A 22704-nucleotide genomic window follows, 5' to 3' on the forward strand; every position below is an offset into this window, starting at 1 on the left:
GGTTGTTGTAATTGTACAGGTTTTATATGTTTAGGTTCCAGATTACCTGGAATTCATATCCAAGCCAATGGATTTTTCTACTATGAGGCGGAAGCTGGAGTCCCACCTGTACCACACCTTGGAGGAGTTTGAGGAGGACTTTAACCTTATAGTTACCAACTGCATGAAGTATAATGCTAAAGACACAATTTTCCACCGAGCAGCTGTCCGCCTGCGGGACCTGGGAGGGGCCATCCTGCGGCACGCCCGGCGGCAGGCAGAGAACATCGGCTATGACCCTGAGACGGGCACCCACCTGCCCGAGTCACCCAAATCGGAGGACTTTTACCGCTTCTCCTGGGAAGACGGTGAGAGGCTGGGATGGATGGGGGGAGAGGGGCCAGGAGAGGTACAGGTATAAAATCTTGGAGAGCTGGGGATTAGGATGGTCCTGGGGGCTACCGGGTAGACTATAGGAGCAAAACTGGAGGTAGGCACAGGCTGAGGTCCATGTGCTTGTGGCTAGAATCGTTCCAGGAGTTAAAGTTTTATTCACCAAGCCCTTGAATGCTAGGATGGGAATCAGGTACTAGCTATCTGTTTAAAAACTAAGGTTTCACAAGGGGTCTTTCTCTCCTGGACTCCCACTGTGTGGCATTGGAGCCTGGGCAGCGGGAGTACAGTGTGGTGTTTGGCTTTCTCAGAAGAGTGCAGGTGGAGGATCAGAAAAACGGAATTGCCTCTGGAATCCCCAGTCTGCCTGCCCCTGCTCTCTGCTTCTTGATGGCAGCAGCCAAACAGTCACTCGGGTTAGGGGATGGCCAGGTTGCCTTGTTCCTGCTCCACAAGCCTGTGACCGTGACTGAACTGCTTCCTGCACATTTCCCAGATTCTGACCTCATACCTGTGGCCGCTCTCCTGGCAGCAGTGTGGCGGGGCCAAGGCCCCACAGTGACGCTGCTGGAATCCACTGACCCAGGCATTCCAGGAGAATATTTTGCATCTGAAGGAATCCCTGTCCCCTTGCCCTGGCCTGGGCAGGTCCTTCAGCCCCTTCTGTCCTCCTTTCTCCCTGGCAGTGGACAACATCCTCATCCCAGAGAACCGGGCCCACTTGTCTCCAGAAGTGCAGCTGAAGGAACTGCTGGAGAAATTGGACCTGGTGAGCGCTATGCGGTCCAGTGGGGCCCGGACCCGCCGAGTCCGCCTGCTGCGCCGGGAGATCAATGCTCTTCGGCAGAAGCTGGCGCAGCCGCCACCACCACAACCACCGTCACTGAACAAGACTGTGTCCAGTGGGGAGCTGCCAGCAGGGCCCCGGGGGGATGTGGCTGTGCTGGAGCAGGCCCCGCAGGAGGAGCCAGAAGATAATGGGGACAGAGGTGAGAGACAGTCACAGGCAGGCAAGGGGCTGCGGCCCGGGAAAGGGAGGGTTAAGCTGAAATCCCACAGTGGGAGCATCCTTCCTTAATTCTGACCCTACTGGGCAAGCAAAACCTCTGGGAAGGGTCACACTTTCCTGCACACCCAGAGGTGGTGTTCAAATACTTAATAATCCATTGAGACCAAAATCCATCAGTCAGAGTAGATGTTAGCTGTTGTCCTGGATGGGGCTCCTGAGGGCCACTGATTTGGATTTTCAACTGCTGGATTGTGAGCAGATTCAGGGAGTTTGAGATACTGAGGTCCAGCAGCTGTTTACTAACAGTAAGAAGTATTTTGGTATTTTGCACCTGGTATGGCCGTATTGTACATACTAGTTAAATACTAGCCCAACTTACCCATCATGTAGAGAGGCTCTTGGAGCAGGTTAGGTTATGGTATAGTAGGAGAATAGAAAAGAAGAACCTTAAAGATGGTCTGGGCTCATGGCTTTGACTCCAGCTGGCCAAATCTACAGGCCCATCCCAAGAAGAAAGGCCCCATATTACAAAAGACGGTTGGGAAAGTGATTCTCAGAGACCCAGGTGCCTTACCCGAGTTGCTCTCCATCCTCTCCACTTCACTAGGGAGCAGAATTGTCAACTCAGGAGGGCCTGTCATCCATACAGTCCAGAAAGTTGGAAGTTATCTTCAGAGGCAAAGGGGCCAAATTGCAGGGAATGGCCCATTCTGTGTTAGGTTGCCGGAGAGTGGGGATGTGGCTGAGGTCAGATTCAGCCCTTAGAGGGCTTCATGTCCCTTGTGACTTTTCCCAGCTCCCTGTGTGGCAGTCAGCATCCCATTTGTATCCATCCCCACTTCGGGGCTGAGGCAGTGCAGAGTCACGCCCAGTGGACCAGTTGCAACAGCTTCTAGAGATTTCAAAAATTTCTAGTCTTCATGTTCCAGAAACTCAGATTAGGGAAATCTGAGCTCTGTCTTAAAAGTCTCAATTTTTAAAAGTTTCAAGGTGGAGGTTGAACAGACATGTTTGGGAGCCACTGATGTAAATTCTTTGCTCTCATTTTTCCTATCTGTAAGCTTATTCTATCTGCTTGTCCTGCTTGCTTCACTTGCATGATATGAAACAAAATACATTGACAGATGGGAAAATACCTGGGTCTAGACCGTTTTAGACCCTTAATTTGTGAGGTTGAGACTTATCTAATTATTGATTAATCAGAGGGCTTTGGGCTTTCTTGGGTGTAGGGGTTTGTAACCCTATCTTCATCAGACTCACCTGGTAAATGCTTTTTTTTTAAAAAAAAAAAAAAGAATTCCATCTTTAGCGATTTGGTTTCAGTTTGTCTGAGGTGGGACCTCAGCACTGGAATTTTTAAGAAACTTTCTAAGTGACTCTTAATACATAGCCAGGGTTGAGAGCTACTAGTGTAGAAAAAACTTACTGCTGCTTTTGTTTAGTCAATAAGTCGTGTCCATCTCTTGCGACCCCATGGACTGTAACCCACTAGGCTCCTCTGTTCATGAAATTTTCCAGGCAAGAATACTGGAGTGGGTTGCCATTTCCTTCTCTGAGGGATCTTCCCAACCCAGGGATTGGACCCATGTCTTCTACTTGGCAGACAAATTCTTTACCACTGAGCCACCTGGGAAGCTCATAGACACAATTTAGTCCTACCTTTTCTTCACCTCAAATCTGAGACCTGGGATGCATCTCAAGTGTTCTAACAGCCTATGCTTTTGGTTCTTAGTTGTCAGTGTCATTATCTGACTTGTAGGGGCAGACTTTTTCTAAAATGTTCAAGCAGGTTCTCTTTTTCTCTAACAGATGACTCCAAAATGCCTCCCCCACCAACCCTGGAACCCACTGGACCTGCACCTTCCTTGTCTGAGCAAGAATCCCCTCCAGATCCCCCCACTCTGAAACCCATCAATGATAGCAAACCTCCAAGCCGATTCCTCAAGCCCAGAAAAGTGGAAGAAGATGAGCTTTTGGAAAAATCACCTCTGCAGCTAGGGAGTGAGCCCTTGCAACGCTTGCTCAGTGACAATGGCATCAACAGAGTGTCCCTTATGGCCCCCGACACATCCCCCACTGGCACCCCACTCAGTGGCGTGGGCCGCCGCACATCAGTCCTCTTCAAGAAGGCCAGGAACGGGGTTAAGCTCCAGAGGAGCCCAGACAGGGCCCTGGAGAATGGTGAGGACAACGGCACAGTGGACTCTCCCGTGTCACCCGCCAGCATCGAGGACGAACGACACTCCCGGAAGCGGCCGAGGAGCAGGAGCTGTAGTCAAAGCGAAGGGGAGAGGTCCCCCCAGCAGGAGGAAGAGACAGGTGACCTCACCTGAGACTTCTCTCACTCCTCATATGCTTTCCTGCTTTGCTTGGCAACCAGCACCTCCCCCAGTCAGCTATATCTGTAGTCGCCCCTGTGGATGCCAGTAGTAGCATTGAGGCTGGCTCCACAGCTCACAGTTGGACCTGGCACACGAGCAGTGGCCTGGGGAACCGGGCTTTGAGGAAGTGTTTTGAGAGGGCCAGATTGTGTCTGGGGCTCTCTTTGGCCCTTAGGGGACTACAAAGCTGTATGTGATAAAATGGTTCCTACCTTCATTTTAGTTCATTCATTTATCAGATATTTATATCAGGCATTATTGTAGGCACTGCCGTGTGTGGAGGGGGAGTCATTAAGTAAAACAAATAAGTCCCTTGTAGAGGAGTTAGACTGAAAGCAAGTAAGTAAATTGTATCTCATATTAGAAGCGGTGGAGAAAAGTCCAGCAGGGAAGGGGGATAGGGGGTGCTGAGGTGGTATTAGGGTGGCCAGGGAAGGCTTTCTGAGGAGGTGACATTTGAGTAATAAGGAGCCAGAGGGGTGAGCTTTTTGGGTATCTGGGAAAAGGATGTTCAAAAAAAAAACAGACTAGCAAGTGCACAGGCCCTGTGTGTGGAAACATGCTTGCATGTCTGAGAAACAAGAACCTATGGCCACAGCAAAATGAGCCAAGGGATCATGGGAGATAGTATTCAGGGCTTGTCACCAAGGAGTCCTCACTGCATGTCCAGCACAGGCTGCTAACTGGCAGGAATAAGTCAGACTCAGGAGCAGCACTGAAAGAGTTCATGGCCCAGTGGGGAGGCTGGATGGTGTCCTGAGGTGCAGAGATACCCCAGTGCTGGACAGTGTGTGGTTATGTGTCAGGTGACGGCGCTGCTAGAGGTGTTCAGAGAATGAGAGCTGAGAGGGTTGGGAAGGTTTCATGAGGGGACAGTGCTTGAGCTGGCCCTGAGGATGAGGACAGAGTAAAAAGCAGCAAAGAGCTCAGGCTGTGGTATGTGGAACCAAGGACAGAGTTCCTGTGAGGAACAGTTTGGAGAGGGGCTTCCCGGAGCGTCAGGGACCAACACACTGGGCGAGGTGGGCCTGAACGTGCCGGATCTCCGTTACCAGACAGAGCAGTAGTTTAGTCCTGGTGGAATATGGAAGCCCAGCTCACTTGGCAGGAAGGGGCCTGCCCTGGGTTTTGCTTCTCATGTCCTGTTATGTGGGTGGGTTTGGACTGTGTGGTTAACACATGCTTTTCTCTGTTTTGCTTGCTTCCTGCCTAACACTTTGTTTTGAGCAATACCTTCCCTTCCCATCTGGCCCAAGCTTGCCTGTATTAGGGCAGTAGGATGGTATATAGAGTCAGGAACTTGAGCCTGAAGTAGGGTGTGTGTGTCTGTGTGTGTAACTTGGGGCTGAAGTAGCCTGTGTGTGTGAAGTAGGCTGTGTATATGTGTGTAACTTGAGCCTGAAGTAGGCTGTGTGTGTGTGTGTGTTGGGAACTTGAGCCTGAAGTAGGCTGTGTGTGTGTGGTATGTGTGTGTAGAACTTGAGCCTGAAGTAGGCTGTGTGTGTGTGTGTGTGTGTGTGTGTTGGGAACTTGAGCCTGAAGTAGGCTGTGTGTGTGTGGTGTGTGTGTGTGTCAGGAACTTGAGTCTGAAGTAGGCTGTGTGTGTGCACTAAGTCGCTTCAGTCGTCGTGTCCCACCAGGCTCCTCTATCCATGTGATTTTCCAGGCAAGAATACTGGAGTGGGTTGCTTTGCCCTCCTCCAGGAGATCTTCCAACCCAGGGATCGAACTGGCATCTTTTATGTCTCCTGCATTGGCAGGCAGTTTCTTTACCACTATGCCACCTGGGAAGCCCCGAAGTTAATTAGGCAGACTTGAGTTCAAATCCCATCTTCTTGCCAGCTGCGTATCCTGGGGCATATCAGTTAACCTCTCTGATTCTATTCCTTATTTCTGACATGAGGCTAGTGATACTTCTTTGCAGGGCTTTAAGGATTGGAAGCAGCCTATATAAAGCACTTGGTATATAGCGGTAGATGGTAGCAGTTATTGTTGTCATCTGTTGAGCTATATCAGGCACAGCCAAACGGCACGGTGCACTAAAAATGAAAGATCCTGCCATAGGAAAGTAGATCTGGATGTCAGGCTCATGCAGCCTGAGAGGGCCCACTGCTTGGGGCTGAAGTCTGCTTCTCCTCCACTATCTCAGCTACTTGGTGCCTAGGAATGTTTTTGCACGGCGTTAGTGGAGTCTCACAAAAGCAGGTGTTGATCCTTTACAAATGAGGCACAGCTGGCTTTCGTGATTTAAATTGAGGTGGTAATGTTCGAGGCAGAGCCAGGTTAGGGCACGGATGTGTTGGCTCAGACACCTGCTCTCACAGGTGTAACTTGCTTCAGTTTTCTGGCTGAGGTATATGTGACTCCGAGCTCTTGAGCACTTGGCTCAGCTATCAGACTTGTAGGATTCTGGATTGTGGTTGGGAATTGGATAGATAGATAGAGAGTTGAAGATTTCAGAGCAGATGAAAGTTATGTCCCTGGGATGATTAGTCTTCATTTGCCTCTGAAGGACTTCCTGCTGTAAACAGACCTTCCCTTATTCATACCTAATAGCATCCTCTATAAGTAAAAAAGTATTACCTTGACTTTAGGAAAGGAGAAGTCAAGGCTAAATAGGAAAAGGGACCCATATTTCAGAGCCCAGTGTAGAACCCAGGGAATCTGACTCCCCATCCTGAGAAGGTCTCATCTCTCTGGATCTGCTGAAAAGTTTCCCCTATCCTTAACTTTGACTAGCTCTGCTAGATATCTCAGGGCGTGGCTGACGCAGCCCTTATCCGGTCCCAGCCTCCCCTGACACCATCCCAAAAGAATGAAGTTAGTTGTTGCCAGCCATGTGATGGATAGGGTGTGTGACTGTTTATCTGAACAGGCAAGGTGGGTGGGCTCCCCAAGAGGCAGAGGAGACTCCCCGATAATTGAGGCTTGAAATTAGAAGCAGATTCAGGGTCTCGTGAGCCAGCCAGAGTGAGGAAGTCTTGATATTTCCCACTGTAGTCAAGTGACAGTAACTAGAATGAGCTGTGGGCTGTTTCCTTCAAGAATACCCAGAAGGATGGGAAGGAAAATGGAGTGTCTGTTCCTTGCTCTACCCACCATCTCCGCCCCCCCCCACTTTATCAGGTTCTCTCCACCACCCAAGACCCATTGCCCAAGGGAAGGGACCTACTGGCCTCCACCCCTCCTCCCGAGCCCTCCCAAGGCAGCTGCCTCACACTGCGGCATGTGTCAGGGGTTGGGGGTTTCTGCACTCAGGCTCACTCTGTGTGTCCTTGGCAGGCGTGACCAACGGCTTTGGAAAACACACTGAAAGTGGATCTGACTCAGAATGTAGTTTGGGTCTCAGCAGTGGACTGGCATTTGAAGCTTGCAGGTAAGAACCCTTGTCCCAGAGCTTTGCCAGCAGCTGTGCTACCTCTCTCCGTTTAATTTCCTTTCAGCTGCAGATTGAACCTCCTCCCGCCGATCTCAGTTTTTCCTTGCCCTACCCCTGCTATCTCCCAAGGCCGCTTGTCTGTGCTTCTGGTAGCTCCTAGGGAACGCCATGACCCTTGGCTGTCAGGCCTGGTCTGACGGCAGGGGAGGGGTGGCGCTCATGCTTCACAGGGTTTGCAGAGCTGAATGGGCTCCAGGGGTGGGGACAGCCAGGACGGTGCTGCTCAGGGAAGCTAACGTTCGAGTCAGTCCCCACCCTCTCCCCAGCCCATAGATAACCTAGTTATAGATGGCTTTGTCTTTTGCTTTTTGGGGTATCATAGCAATGGCCCCTTTAGAAGTGTGGTGTGGGAGTAAGAAATGAGCAGATAGGAAGGTTGATGTTGCCTTTATTCTGACCGAGGCCCCAGCTCTTCTGCCATCCTTGATCTGGGAAGGGGTGGGTTTCTCTTCCCATTCTTTCACCTAAAGGGAGGATTTCTGAGAGCAGAACCTTCAAGTATCTTCCAAGTCTAAGAGTTTACTGAAACTCTGCTGTGTTGTGTCCTCTGCAAGATACCAGGGAGTGTGGGACTCTTGGAAATGGGAGACTTTCGGTGCCACAAAGGGAAAATGATTTATCCAGAAGGCTGACCTCGTGGTCCCTCCACATGGCGACTGGATGGATCCTGGTTTCAGAGTCGGGGGAGGAGATGCCAGACAGCACCAGAAAACTCTGCGTCTTTGTTTGAACTGCCTCCAAGGCAGGCTGGGTGTAGGTTCTATTGGGTTCTCGCTTTACCCTGGTGCTGCCCGTTGGGCCTGGGCTGCTCTCCCACCACAGCAGGGCCCAGATTTCAGTGGGTGCTTTGACATTTCTTCCCCACAAAGCCTCAGATAAGTCCTGGCTTTCTCACTCCTTGTTGCAGCCCTGGAGCATAAAGGGGAGTGGATGGGTACACAGTTACTAGGCATAGAGAAGAGGCAGAGGTTTCAGAATCATACAGATGCTGCTAGCCTGGTCCTGGGTTGAAATTCCTGACTCCATTCAAAGATAGGGTGCCTGGAAACTCAGTTCATTGGGGTAGGGTAGGAGTGGGGTTATCACACTGTCCCCGCTTAGCCCATGACTAAAAGTAGAAGGTGTGTTGGGCTCCTCCCTCCACAAAGGGCACTCTTCCCAGCTGTGAGCCACAGGAGCAAGCCAGGCCAGGCTCTGGCTAGCCTGCCTGTTCACACTGCTTGCCTTTCTGCAGAGCATGCCAAAGCCACCAGTATCTCTGAGTTCCTGCTCACTGTGGAAACAATGCCCTTGGAAGGCATTTCCTCTTTAACTCAGTGGTTCTCAGTAGAATTTCAGGGTTTGAAACAGGAGATTTAGAACTTAAACCACAGAATTTTTTCTGTCTTTCTTTGTCTCTCTCTCCCTCCCTTCTCTCCTCCCTCCTTAACACTGTGGTGGTAAGTACATAAAGGAAGATTTTCCTTATTAATTAGACTGGAATCATATGATTGCAGGATAAAGAACCTTGAAAGAATTTCTGGTTACTAATCCCATCCCCTTCCCCTCCTGTCTTTGGATTTATCTTTTCTAATGATTTTCTGAGCAGGTTGGAGCTGCCCTCTCTTCTATGGGTCATTTACTCAATTATTAATTGAGCCAGGCACTGTTCTAAGCCCTGATAAGATGTCTGTTCTCATGGAGTTTATCTTCTAGAAAGGAGAGATAAACGTTAAACCAGTAAGCAAAATATTTATAGATTGGGTGGTCTGCTTAGGCCTGGGTAACTTGGAGAGAGGGTGGAAGTGCCAGCCGTGATTGAGTTACTTGTGCTTTTTTCTGTAAAACAAGAAAACAGGGATCTAGTTTTGGTGTTGTATCCTACCCCATTGAGCTCATCCTTCTCGGAGCTCATCCTCCGTAATTTATAATATTAAAGTGAGACGTTAAAATTTAGTGCCTTTTTTATAATAATATTTGGGCTCCCCAGATGGCTCAGTAGCAAAGAATCGGCCTGCCGATGCAGGAGGTGCAGGAAACTTCAGCTCCATCCGTGGGTAGAGAAGATCCTCTGGGGGAAGAAATGGCAACCCACTCCAGCATTCTTTCCTGGAGAATCCTATGGAGCCTGGTTCATGGAGTCACAAAGAGTTGGATACAAGTTAGCGACTGAGCCTGCACATACAACAATGTTTACTATATACCTGCTGTTTATTGAGTACTTAGTGTGTGCTGTACTGAGTGCTTCCTGTGTATTAACGCATTAAATCCTCATAGTATCACATGGAGAACACAAGCCTCAGAGAGGTTAAGTACCTTGCTCAGGGTAACAGAATGAATGAGTAAAAGAGTCAGATTCTGAACCCAGGTAGTTTGGCTCCAGAGTTTCTCTCATAGCCACTTGGTTGCGACCTCCTCTGTTGTATTTGGAGGTGTCTCCCTGGATCCATGATGTAAAGTTGGAGAGATTTCCCTAATAGAACTGCCGTTTCTTACATTTTTATAGGGGCTCATATTCTCTAAGCCCAGTGACAGATTTTTGTAGGGTGCGTGGGAACTGAATCCTGAATATGAACTGGGTGTTCTTTTGTTTTTTTCCCCAACAGGTCCTGACCAGCAGGAGGAAAGCTCCCAACCTGCTAGTTAGTGAAGGATTATGATTGATTGGGTTCTGGTTGTGCTGGGTTTTCTGTGTAAGATCGTGATAAAGTCAGTTATGATTCAGTAAAACAGGAGCACTCTACTCTCCAACCAGTCTTAACTTCATCCTCTTCTTATCCCACTAGAGGTTTCTTTTTTATTTTTTCCCACTAGAGGTTTCTTAAGCATTTCTGCTCTGCTACAGGTTGTTGGCTTGCCTTTTAAGCATTTCTGTTATTGGGAGAATTATATAGCAGTAATCGCAGAAAGCAATGGCAACCCACTCCAGTGTTCTTGCCTGGAGAATCCCAGGGATGGTGGAGCCTGGTGGGCTGCCGTCTGTGGGGTCGCACAGTCAGACATGACTGAAACAACTTAGCAGCAGTAGCATATAGCAGTAATAGTTTTTAAAGTTTGATTGGAAAAAAAAACCTTAGCCACATCATTCTTGCCCAAAGGCTTCTAACTATGGTGGTACATTAGAAATTGCATTGGAAGCAATTTAAAAATACTAGTGCCTATGTGGGTTCCAGTTATATCATTATTCTTGTATTACTAGTCTCATTTTTGCCTATTACCATGTAGTCTTTATCTAATATATGATTTTTTTTCTCCTTGCAATAACCGCATTAAAAAAAAAACCCCGTCTGCTTGCTAGTTAAAAAAAATCCATCTCTGTCTAAGAAAAACTTCACACACATAAAGTAGAAGTGAGAAGTGGATTGTTTTTCCAATTTAAAAATGTCTTTCCTAATTAAGGAAGTAAGGCATGTCCATTATAGAAAATTTGGGAATGAGGCAGATTTTTGTGCCTCAAAAAGGAATTGGTTTCTAGACAAGCTATGTGAACCACAGAGTAAAGGATTCTGGGCAGACGTGAGAAGAGGCCCTCCTCGTGGCCAGACTGCTTAGACTCTGGAAGGATTGACAAGTGCCTGGGGTGACCTACCCTCTGGGTGAAATTCAGTGTCCCTGGGCAGGGGAGCAGGCTTCACTTTCCAAGTTCAGTCCTTCCACACGGGTGACATGTTTCCTTAAGCTTCGTGGGAACATTTTGGTTAGAAGTATGTCATGGGTCTGTGTGAATGTTTAGGGGAAGGTGAGAAACCGTTCTCCTTGAAGAGCTGTTGCGACTCTGCCCCCAGCAGAGGTGGAGAGCAGAAGTGGGTGTGTTAGTCGTTTAAACTCCTCATTTCACTCCCCTCCCTCCCTACATGCAGTGGTCTGACGCCTCCCAAACGCAGCCGGGGGAAGCCAGCCCTGTCTCGAGTCCCCTTCCTGGAAGGTGTGAACGGAGACTCTGACTACAACAGCTCAGGTAAGGAGTGCTGTACAGGTGCATCTGGGGGAACCAGGCCTTCCGAAGAACCACAGCCAAACCCTGGAGTCCTGGGCAGGGACTCCTCCAGACTGGACACAGGGCAGGGAGATGTCCCCTTCCTCTGAAATAATTCATCTTATTTTGAATAAGTGACACATGCTTTGGTGAAAAAAGTCAGAACGAGCCAGTGTTCAGTGGTTTCTTTTGTGTCTTTCCAGATGTAATCCATACGTACACAGCCAAAAACTTGTGCAATATATTCAAAAGAGTGAGCAGGGAAGTCTAACATGCACATTCCTCTAAACCATGCCTTTTTTTGGTTAATAATATATTTTCGAGATTCTTCTGTGCTTTTTATTGGCTGCCTAATGCTCCACTACATAGGAGTGCTATCGTGTACTCAGCTGGCCCTCTGCAGATGGACATTTAGATTGTTTTCATTTAGTTGTCATAGTCAGTGTTGCAGTGAGCAACCAGGTACAAAGCTCATTTTGTATCCCTGGGGAGTATATCTACACATACACTCTTTCTGTATTGAAGGAAGTATGCATTTGTATTTCTGACAGATATTTCCAGTCTGCTCCAAGTTACTGAATTTCACACATAACCCTGTAATTTCATGTGATCCAGTACTTGCACCCCTCTCCCCATGAGAGTGTCTATTCCAGCAGGCCCAAACAGTAAATACTTGGATGTTATCTCCTTGGACTGAGGGAATGAAGGGCAGGGCAGAGCCGCAGGAGAGGACTAGGTGGTGCTCAGGTGGGGCAGCTGCAGGGCAGCTGTTCTCTGAGCACAGCTGTGTCCAGCCCTCCCATGGAGGGTGTGCGCTCTGGATGCCCTGTCTTTGAAGCTTCCGTCTAACATACAGGCTTCAGGGCTTCTCTTCCTCTCTTTCCTATTCCCAACTGCTTTATTTTCCCTTCGCATGCATTTCTTTTTTCATGTGTGTTGATGAATGCATGCCTGCATATCTCATTGCTGTCTGACTGTCAGTGCCTAGAAGGCAGGGCTCATGTCTGGATTAACTTGTACAGCATCTAGTGCATAACTGGGAATGGATTTGGCACGTACTTTGTGTTTCTGTTAGTGACATTTTATTCTTATTGTAAGAACCATGTAATTATTAAAATGATGCCAAAGGAGATTTAAAAAGGAAACCAACCTTTCACTGTTCCATCACCTTAACACCATTGTCTTCATTTCTCTACATTGCCTTCCATTTATTTCAGGCACATTTTTAACAGAATGCTAAAGCAGAACTCATGTTCTTTCATATATTGCTTTTTTCAATGTTAACCTTCCAGTCAATGCATTATAATTTACTTAACTTGTTTCATTAGACATTTGGTTATTTCCAACTTTTAACACTATACATAATGCAGTGAACCCATATTTTTGTCCAAATGCCTCTCAGTCATTTTAGAAGTTATTTTTCTAAGAACAAATTCCCAGGGAAAGCATTTACTGGAACAGATGGTTCATACTTTTTTTTATGGCTCTTGAGACTTGCCACCAGATTATATTGTGAAAGGATTAGACTGGTCCCCAATTTCCTCAGCAGTATATGATTGCACCAGTGTCCCCACAGCCTGCCTCTTCAGTCATACTGGATTTTATCTTTTTGTGGTTATTCCTATTGATTCAGTAGGTAGAAAACAAGACCTCATTACCAGTGATACATTTTTAAAAAAATTATAAACATGGGAGGTAATGTTTCCTTAGGAACATAATTTCTACTTTGTGGAATTTGGGCGTTTTTCCTTAGTCGAGTGTGGTCCCCTCACTGTTGCTAGTTTATAGGCTGGGAAGGGGAAGGGAGGTTCCTCTTCGTGTTCAGAGATGTTTGTGAAGGACCCGTCATGTGTGCTAGTGCGTTAGGTACAGAACAAAGAAAGCTGAAGACCTGTGTCTGCCCCAGGACCCGTGTAAGACTCTGACAAAACAGGCACAGAGAGAACCTCTGCTGAGTGCTCTGCAGCAAGGTGACCTGGAGCCAGGTGTGGCCCTGTCAGGAAAGAACTCATTTAGCAGGTAGTTTTCTGGGATATTTGTCCTAGGCGTCTTTTTCCATGAAGCTGCCATCCAGAGGCCCAGAGAGCAGTCTGTGGCTTTGCCAAGCTGCCGTATACTCTGTATTTCTGGTAATGAAGCAGTTATATTTTTTCAAGGAACATCAACCTAGGTAGGATTCTAGTTTAGAGGTCAGCAAACTGTAACTTGTTGCCTGTTGGCTCACTTGGTAAAAATCTGCCTGCAATGCGGGAGACCCAGGTTCAATCTCTGGGTTGGGAAGATTTCCTGGAGAAGGAAATGGCAACCCACTCCAGTATTCTTGCCTGGAGAATTCTATGGACAGAGGAGTCTGGTGGGCTACAGTTCATGGAGTTGCAGAGTTAGACGCGACTGAGTGACTAACACTTTCACTTTCATGAGCTAAGAGTGGTTTTTATATTTTTTTCAAATGATTGAAGATCAAAAGAAGAATGATATTAATATTTTGTAATATGAAAATATATACAAAGTTCAAATTTCAGTGTCCAGAAATTGTTTTATGGGGACACAGCAATGCTCATTCATTTAGGAATTGCCTGTGACCGCTTTCATGATACAACAGCAGAGTTGAGTAGATGCAGTGGAGACATGTAGCACATAAAACCTAAAATATGTACTATTTGACCTTTTAAAGAACAAGTTTGCTGACCCCTAATCTAGTCTTAAGAACTCAGGAGAGGGTAGGGAAGAGGAAGGGTGGAGGGGATGTTGTTGACTCATTCCTGGGCTGCTCCAGTCAAATGGAGGCCCCGGGCAGGCCTCCTGGGCACTGTTCCAAGCCCCCTGTCTCCTCCCCTCCCCCACCCCCAGGCAGAAGCCTCCTGATGCCCTTTGAAGACCGTGGAGACCTGGAGCCCCTGGAGCTGGTGTGGGCCAAGTGCCGAGGTTACCCCTCCTACCCTGCCTTGGTGAGTCTGCCCTTCCATTCTCCCTCCCCTGGGGGGTTCTGGCCCCTGCCTTGCCTCGAGGGCTTATCTGATTGGATCAAGCCAGCAGAGTGTGGTTGGGAGTCAGGGTGCCTTTAGCTGCAGAAGGGAGGGAGGTTTTATCCCAGCCTGGGTGGGTCACACCAGCTAGGCTTAGGGCACTTAAAATAGGTTACAGTATGCAGACAGAGGCTAGGGCTCTTAGGGTTTTAATAGAGTATATTTATTTGCTAAATGGAAAAATTATTATGCATAAAAGTTAAATGTGCTTATTGTAGAGAATTATAAAATCTGCTAATAATGCTTAATGTTTGGCTAAATGTCTGTCATGCTAAGTCCTTGAAATATGGAGAAAGGTATGATTATTCTCATTTTGTAGGGGAAAACACTGAAGATCTGTTACCCATGGTCATCTAGCTTTTAAGTGGCAGGGTTGGAATTTGACAGTGTGTGATGTCAAAGCCTGTGTTTTGAGCCACTGAGTTCAAAATCACCCACAGTCCCATCTGTTCAGAGATTACCTCTTGATGTATACCCTCAGCCCTGTTTTTTTGTTGTTGTTGTTGTTTAATGCATAAATATTAGACCATGTGCTGTTTAACCTTTCCTTTATTTAACAGCACACCATGAGCACACGTGTCTCATGCCATCAAACATTCTTTATCGGCATCACTTGCATGGCTGTGTCATCTTCAGTTGTATGCGTGTACCTTATTTAGATCAGTTTGAATGTTTCACTATGACAAACAGCCAGTGGTAAGCTTCACTGTAGTTTAACATCTGTGCACATCTGTGATTATTTCTTTACAGTGAAGAAGTCTTAGAAATGTCTTCTTTGGGGCATATGTAGAATTCTGATACAAATTGCCAAGTTGCCCCTTAGAAAGTTAGGGGCAATCCCAGTTTATATGGGGCTTCCCTGGTGACTCAGCAAAGAATCTGCCTAAATGCAGGGGACCCAGATTCAATACCCTGGAGAAGGGAATGGCTACCCAACTCCAATATTCTTGCTTGGAGAATCTCGTGAACAGGAGCAGTCTGGTGGACTACAGTCCATGGTGTCACAAAGAGTCGGATACAGCTGAGCGACTAACACTTTCACTTTCCAGTTTATTCTCCCACCAATAATAGCTAAAAATTCTATTTTTACCACCTTGATTGGGAAGGTCATGTCCATCTGGTAAATACTGATTCTAACCTTTGAGACATAGCAAAATCATCTCGGGGAATTTTTTAAACGATGCAGATACTGAGGCTCCATCTCAGAAGTACTATATTAGACTCTGAAACCAGACCCAAGCATGAATATTTTTTTAAAAAACTTCCCTGGTGATCTGTAGCGAGGGCTGAGAACCACCCTGCCAGCCTGTGTGCACACAGAGCTCTGAGCCGCTCCTTGCTCATCTGTGTCTGTGGCTCTTTCTGGTCTCACAGCAGCCTCTTCAGGTAACGAGTACAAGAACTCTGATCTTTTTCCTGCTTGTGAGGAAACTGTATCTCCCGGAGGTTATACCACTTGCTGGAGTCATATCGGAACCCATGCTGCCAGCCTCCCCTCTCCTTAGCAGAGGCAGGTGGGAAATCCACCCTGTGATCCAGCGCCGGGGAGGTTGGGCCTGGGGCTGCCTTCACAGGCTCTGCTCTCGGTGAGACCCCCAGGTTAGTTGTTGAAGAAGTGGTTAAGGCTATGCAGGTTTGGTTTTGTCTTTTTAAATCTCCCAATACAAAAAAGTCAGTCTAAAACTCGTCTCTTTTTTTCCTTTTTAATTATCCTCTTAATTATAATTTTCTTTTGCAATTAAAGAAATTCAGCCATCACCTGAAAACCCTACCACCTGAACACAGCCTCTGTTTTTTATTTTGGTTTATACTCTTCCAGTCATTTTCCTCTACATACTTAAATATGTACTTGCACATATAGTGACTATGGTTTTTAATTTTCTGGGGCTCTTGTTCTTTAAAAAAAGTTTTTCTGTAAAAATTACATATCTACGTTATAGAAGCTTGTATAGACAATCAACACAAACCTCCAGCATCCTGACATATCATCTGTAAGCATTTTGTATTGTTCCTTCTATTTATTTATATATTATAGCTATAACAATAGTGGGTGTACACATTTATTATGTAATATATTAAATGTTATCATAAACTTTATTTCCATGTTATTTTACATCTGCATAACATTTGAGTGAGTGTGGCCCATTATTTGGAGTACATTTGCCTCTGTCTTCTTTAAAAAGGGAGGCGACCTTTCCTTAAGAGGGAGACTTTCCCATCTTCTTTCTGCCCTTGGGGGGAAATTTTTCACAGTCTGCCCCCACTTTCCCAGCCAGGCACTAGCCCCACTGTTGGTGATTGAGGAAGCTCAGGAGAGCCTCTCTGGTGATTCCCATTAGGACCTTTAGCATCAGTCCCAGGAGGGACAGACAGGCTGGGAGTTAGAGTTTTTATCAAATCATATAGCTGGGGGCAGGGTAGGGGTGGTTCTTCCTTAGAGTAAACTCTTAACCAGAGCACCTGCTTTTAGCTGCTTATCTTGAGACGGATGTAAGGAAGCTGGCAGACACCCAGAAGTAAATAGAGCAATTTATTATTATGAGAAGAGGCCCCCTGGGACAGGGTATAGGAATTACGATTTTTCCATCTCTGGGGAAAGCTGCTTCCTCGGTAAGTTTCCAAGTCTCCCTGGCCTTGGTGCAGAGAGACTTTATCAGCCAGGTCTTCTGGAAGCAAGGGCTGTGCAAGAGGCAGTGGGCAGTCGAGCCTCAAGTCCAGGTGCCTGGTTTTTGTCCCAGCCAGCTGCATCCTACTGTGCTTGGCATTTTCCTCTGTAGACTAATACTTGTCAGCAGACTTCTCAGCATTAGCAAGAGAATGAAATAAGATGATATGTGAATAATTAGGAGCTTCAGTAACAGTGTCAGTACTTTGTAGCACTGGTGAGTTATGTTGTGTTGATGCCACCAGGCATTTTGCTGAGCCCCTGCCCCTGTGGAGCATGCAGCCTCGAGGACTGATTCTTCCAGTGGCCTTTGTTTCCAACCACATCATTCTCCCCCTCTCCAGCAGCCCTCCAAGCTCAGTCTCTTGGCTTCTCTCTGACCTTACCATGGGATGTTAAAATTGTATCTGGTCTACACACCAGGAAGGATAATAGACAGGAAGGTGGTGGGTAACCAGAAGATATGTTTAGGTGAAACCGAGGGGGTGGGCCCTCTAGCTGAGGCAAAACCTTTTCCACAGCCATGGTGTCTAGGAATGCCCCTGAGAGTTTGAAATGAATTATACAGGTTCTAAAGGGAAATTGGCAGGGAAATGGCCTTTATTGCTCTCCTCTAAGGGACATTGGGAGGAACACGTTTATCTATCTGGCCTGGACATCAGAGACAGTCCACTCACTTCTGACAATGCCCTGGCTTCCCAGACCTTCTCTTTCAGCTTTGGGCCTGACAGTTGATGGAGCAAGCTTTCTCATTGGAAGGTCTTACTGGAAAGAGCCGAAGGATTAGAACGGTGTCTGGGGAAACAGAGTCAAGGTTTATGTTTGGGGTACTGAGGGTCATTGGAAGAGGTCAGCCCCTCCAACACCGAGTCAGGCAGGGTCAATCTGCTACACACAGCTCTGGTGTAGGGTGGCTCAGTGCTTAGTCCTGCAGCAGGGTGCACAATTCACCCCGTCCGCCCCTTGCTGACTCCTCTCCCCTCTGCTTCCAGATCATCGACCCCAAGATGCCCCGGGAGGGCCTCCTGCACAATGGTGTCCCCATCCCCGTTCCCCCACTGGATGTGCTGAAGCTGGGCGAGCAGAAACAGGCCGAGGCCGGAGAGAAGCTCTTCCTTGTCCTCTTCTTTGACAACAAGCGCACCTGGTGAGTGCGTGCTGCCGCTGGAAGGGTGCACCAGGACGCAGGCTGGGGGGCCCGACTGGGGTGCTGTTCTAATGCTGACGTGCTGGGGGCACACAGGGCTGTGGACTCAGCCACTTTGCCTCTGTGCTCAGTTGAAGGTGAAAGGTTACCTGCCAGCAGCTAGTCTGCCTTTGCCATGAGAGTGGTGATTTAGTGTTAGGAATGACAATGCTGAATAGTGCTAATGGTAACTGAGGGGGGGTTAGATCAGAGTCTCTGAGAAGCACTCTGAGTTGGAGATTTGTGTTAGGAGGCTTCTTGGGAAAGCTGTGGGGGTGAAGGGTGAGGGGTGCAGCCCTAGGCAGAGGAGGCAGTTGGAACTGCAGAGGCTACAGCTGATCCTGTTTGAGCTCATTAGAGATGTCAGAAATGGGGGCCGTGCCCCTGCACCCCAGCGTCAACCAGGCCTTGAATGCTGGCTGTCCTTGTGGGGGTGATTCCTGGAGAGAGGCTCACTTGAGAGCCTATAATCTGCCGCTCCTCCCAGCGGCTGCGGGAATGCGTGTCTCAGTCCTGGGTGGGTGGGGATTTGTGGGAAGTGCAGAACGCACTCCAAGGGGCTTGTCTGCTCATGGTTTAAAAAGGCCAGCAGGAGGATTCCTTCACCCCTGCTTCTGTAGAGTGGGGAGGCAGGACTAGCTAATAACTATTACCATTATCTATCGAGCATTTACTCTATGTCCTTATGCAGATTGCTTTACATGAGTGATTTCATTTGATCCTCATTTAAATCCTCATCAATCCCCTCCCAATCCATTTTGCAGCTGAGAAAGCTGAGGCTCAGAAAGCCAAGAACCTATAGCTAGAACTGGGATACAAACCAGGATCTGGCTCCAGAGGCTGGGCTCTCACCCATACGTTCAACTCACCCAGGGATCTTTTAAAAACAGCAGGTGTAGGCCCCACCAGAAATCATTCCACTGACTCCTAGCAACAGCTCTACTTCCTTAACAAAGCCGCCTGACTCTCCAAGGCAGGGTGAGGCTCAGAGCCCTCCAGGGGGCACATGGGCTTCCTTCCAGCAACCTTCTAAGCCGAGTGTCCTGGGGCCCACGTAAGGGCCTGGCTACAAAATAAGTCCCTTCGTGGCCTCCTGCCTGCAGCATCCCAGTCTGCCTCCCTCTCCCTGTCCCCTCCGCCTGGCTTGGCTGGTCATGGGCAAGTGGGTCCAGAGGAGCCTCCTGTGGGACCCACCACGGTCCAGGCCTCTTACTATGCTTATATTTTAGGCAGTGGCTTCCGAGGGACAAAGTCCTGCCCCTGGGTGTGGAAGACACTGTGGACAAGCTCAAGATGCTGGAAGGCCGCAAGACCAGCATCCGCAAGTCAGTGCAGGTGGCCTACGACCGCGCGATGATCCACCTGAGCCGCGTGCGGGGGCCCCACTCCTTCGTCACCTCCAGCTACCTGTAAGGGGGGCCCGCCCTGCCTCCGTCCTGCAGGGCACAGAGAAGCCTCTTCCGGCCCCAGCCAGGCATACGGCCGGCTGCTTCCCCCTCCCATGGCAGGCCAGGCACTGGGCTGTGTCCTCCCCATGGGCAAGGCCCCAGTTTTGACTAACTGCGTGGTTCCCCTGGTGGGCCTGCTGTGCCAAAAACTCCCACCCGAGCTCCCCCTGGGCTGGTCCATTGAAGAACCAGTTAGAAGTAGAAACAGCTGTGAGGTTTGGGCCCAGCCACGGAGATAAACCTGGCCCTGGAAAGCAAGAGGTCTTGGGCTTGCTCAAGGCTGTGCCTGGTGCCCTCCAACCCACTCCTAACTAACTACACCTCAGGGTGAGCGAGGCTCGAACGCTGACCCCAGAGGTGCTGTGGATACACTTGGGTCCTGCGGGAATCTCATGGAGCTCACCCTCTCTCCCTCCATCACCCCTCCTCCCACCTCTTCCCTGAACCATCTTCTGCACCTCTGCCCAGCCTCTCGTTCTCCTGTGTTCCTTTCCCAGCTTTCTCTTGTGCCAAACTGACAGAAACCATCACCAAACTGATCTTTTTTCTTTTTATGTCTTATTCCCTTTGAGGCCAGCTGCTAACTACCACTTGGGTGACCCCTTCACCAGCACACCTCCCCGCCCCCTTGTATGTGCTGCAGGCAAACAGCAGAGGCCAGACTGTGAGAGCTGCCCCCTTGGATTGAGGCAGGGCCTCTGCCTTGCAGAGAGGTGGGCTCAGCCTGGGCGGGCTCCTGTCAGCAGACCAGGCTTCTGGTGCCCGTGGCCATCTGTCCACGTGGATTCTGCAGGCTGTTGGGGTGAAGCTGTGCCCTTTGGCCGGGTCTGCTCTTTTCCTCCTCCTAGCCGCCTCACGGGTTTTCATTTTCTGTCCCTGCAGTCTCTAGGCTCTCATTACCACCAGGGACGGCAAGGGGCCTATAGTCCAGCATCTTCCTGTCCTCTGCTCTGCCCTGCTCAGCCTCTGCTGCTGCAAACTCCAGGGAGTGCAGCACGTTTCTTTCAGACTCGCTGTCCCCTCCTCGCTTTTCCTTCAACCCCCTCTCCACCTTTACCTTCTCAAAAACAGAAGGGAAAAAACAAAAACTGTGAAACGGGGGAATGCTGACTGACAAACCAACACAACTTTCAGAGGCTTCGATGTCTGTTCTCTGACGTTTCTTTTCACCTCTTAAGCACCAAAGTTGCAGGGCCAGGTTGCCGGCCACTGATCGCCATGTTGATTTTTAACCTGACGTTCTTTTTAATTGTTTTAAATTTTTCATAGGGGAGTTTTGGACAAAACGAAGTCACTGGGGAGATCACTGCCATTTTTACGCACTTGACTTTTTAAAAATACAACCAACCAACCGCCACGACTTCTTATACACTTGGGACACGAGCCAGAGTTTAAAAGGGAACCAACAAAACTCTCTATAACATAATAAAGGACGGGGTTTTGGATTTTGTACAATAATAAAACTACAATGCCTATGGCTAGGGAAGGACATAGTGTATATAATTGTAAAATACTGTTCTAAATTATTCAGGCCTATAGTTTCCATTACTGGAGTCCTCCATTGTGTGGCTGAGTACTTTAAACGCACACCGTGTGTTTTATTTAAAGGAGCCAATGCGTCCCCCCCCCCAGGTAGTCGGTTGGCTGTGGACTCTGTGACCCTTGTCTCAACCTGTGTCGTAAGATCTTGGGGCTTTCTCTTTCTGTGTATCTCTTCCTCCCAACACTTTCTCTTTCTTAGCCTGTCTGTCTTTTTCTTTTTCTTAGTCTCTCTGAATCTTTCCGTCTCTGAGTCTCATTTTTAAAACTGCTCTTTTAGAACGGGAAACGGCTCAGATCCTGCTGTGGCATGGGGCCTACGTGTCTCAGTCGCGTCTGCTGTGAAGCACACGATGCTCTATTTATTGTAGAAAGTAACTTTATTTGCTTTCTAGAATTGTTTATAACAGATGGTATAAGAGAGGTAATAAACAGAGAAAACTCTATGCTTGTAAAGAATACAAAAGTTAATTTTACCTACTATAATATGACTGTCTTAAACTTATTTTCTCTCTGAGAAATAAATGTTCTAATGGGCAGCAGCCGCTGTGTGTGTTTATGGTTGTCAGTGGGGCCTGCCCTTCTCCTCCTAATCTCTGCAGCCCTCTCCCTCCTCAGGAGGCCAGGGCCATCAGTGGTTGCATTAAGAATGGGGTTGCCAAGCCATTATAGACTCCCAGCTGGAGCGTGCTCTGTCTGCCTGCTTGTCTGTCTCTTAGACCCCTGGAAGAGATGTGAGGACGGTTTCTGATGTTTTTCTCCCCAGCAGCGCTGCCTTTTGGGAGTTGTGGAAGGTCCAGCCTGCCTCCCACACCTCCGCTGCCCTGTGGCCACCTTCCTTCAGGAGCATGTTGCTCCTCATCCAGCAGGAGAAATGGCCCTTTGGACAAATCGGGTACCTGTTCACCAGGCTTGCAGAATTGGAAACTCTAGGCTGTCCCCACCTCCTTTGTCTTTGTTGCTGCCCCCCTTCTATTGATGGCAAGCCAGGACTCGAGAGAGGCAGAGCATGATCCTGGTTACTTTTACAACTAGAAGGGAACCTTGAGCTTACCCAGTCTTCATTTTGCATACAAGGAAACAGACCAGCAAAATTAAAAGACTTGTCCAAGATCAGCCAGCCGAGAACTGATGGCAGAATCCTGGGACAAGGAGCTGGCTATGCTGGCCTGTTCTGTACCTCCTTCCCCTCTCTGTGGCTCTGGCTCCAACATTTCTGGAAAGCAGTATCTTGAGCAGAAACAGGAGTATTCCTTGGGGCCACCTGCTCTGTTGTTGGGCCTAGGATAGTTTTTCCCTCTGGTTCTGCCTGGCTGCTCTGCTTGGCTGGAAGTTACATGTCTCAGTGTGTGGCTGGAGGATACAGGAGTCACCTCCTCCACAGGGCTTTGGAAATTCTTATCATTGAAGTCACCAAAGTATAAAGGTTCTCACTCTGGTATAACATTAACAAAATATCTCTAATAAACTGATAGCCCTTGTATTACATGTTAGTGTGCAGGATGCTAGCAACCTCATGTATAAATGTTGCAGACGACTCTAAAAAAGGTTCCAGAAGAACGAAACAGTTCATTCAACCCTTGAAAAATGGGGTTAAAAATACCTATACATAAATTTTTATTTTGAATTATAAAAGCAATTTAGAGAGAAATTATAAACTCACCCTGTAAAACATATGCAAATA

At 48.1% G+C, this 22704-nt stretch overlaps 1 protein-coding gene across 2 annotated transcripts in view; it reads left to right on the forward strand.

Moving 5' to 3' along the window:
• The window catches only part of BRPF3 (bromodomain and PHD finger containing 3), a 34557-nt gene extending 12995 nt beyond the window's left edge, over positions 1 to 21562 (forward strand). For both annotated transcript variants that reach the window (XM_061146539.1, XM_061146540.1), the window contains exons 6-13: positions 35 to 347; positions 1059 to 1361; positions 3191 to 3700; positions 7045 to 7138; positions 11041 to 11138; positions 14007 to 14104; positions 17840 to 17994; positions 19263 to 21562. In XM_061146539.1, the coding sequence (XP_061002522.1) occupies positions 35 to 347; positions 1059 to 1361; positions 3191 to 3700; positions 7045 to 7138; positions 11041 to 11138; positions 14007 to 14104; positions 17840 to 17994; positions 19263 to 19446 (1755 nt within the window). In that variant the 3' untranslated portion in view covers positions 19447 to 21562. The remainder of the gene's footprint in view (positions 1 to 34; positions 348 to 1058; positions 1362 to 3190; positions 3701 to 7044; positions 7139 to 11040; positions 11139 to 14006; positions 14105 to 17839; positions 17995 to 19262) is intronic.
• Positions 21563 to 22704: the final 1142 nt, after the last annotated feature.

The sequence above is a fragment of the Dama dama genome, chromosome 7, assembly GCF_033118175.1.
Source record: "Dama dama isolate Ldn47 chromosome 7, ASM3311817v1, whole genome shotgun sequence".
Classification (NCBI taxonomy): domain Eukaryota; kingdom Metazoa; phylum Chordata; class Mammalia; order Artiodactyla; family Cervidae; genus Dama; species Dama dama.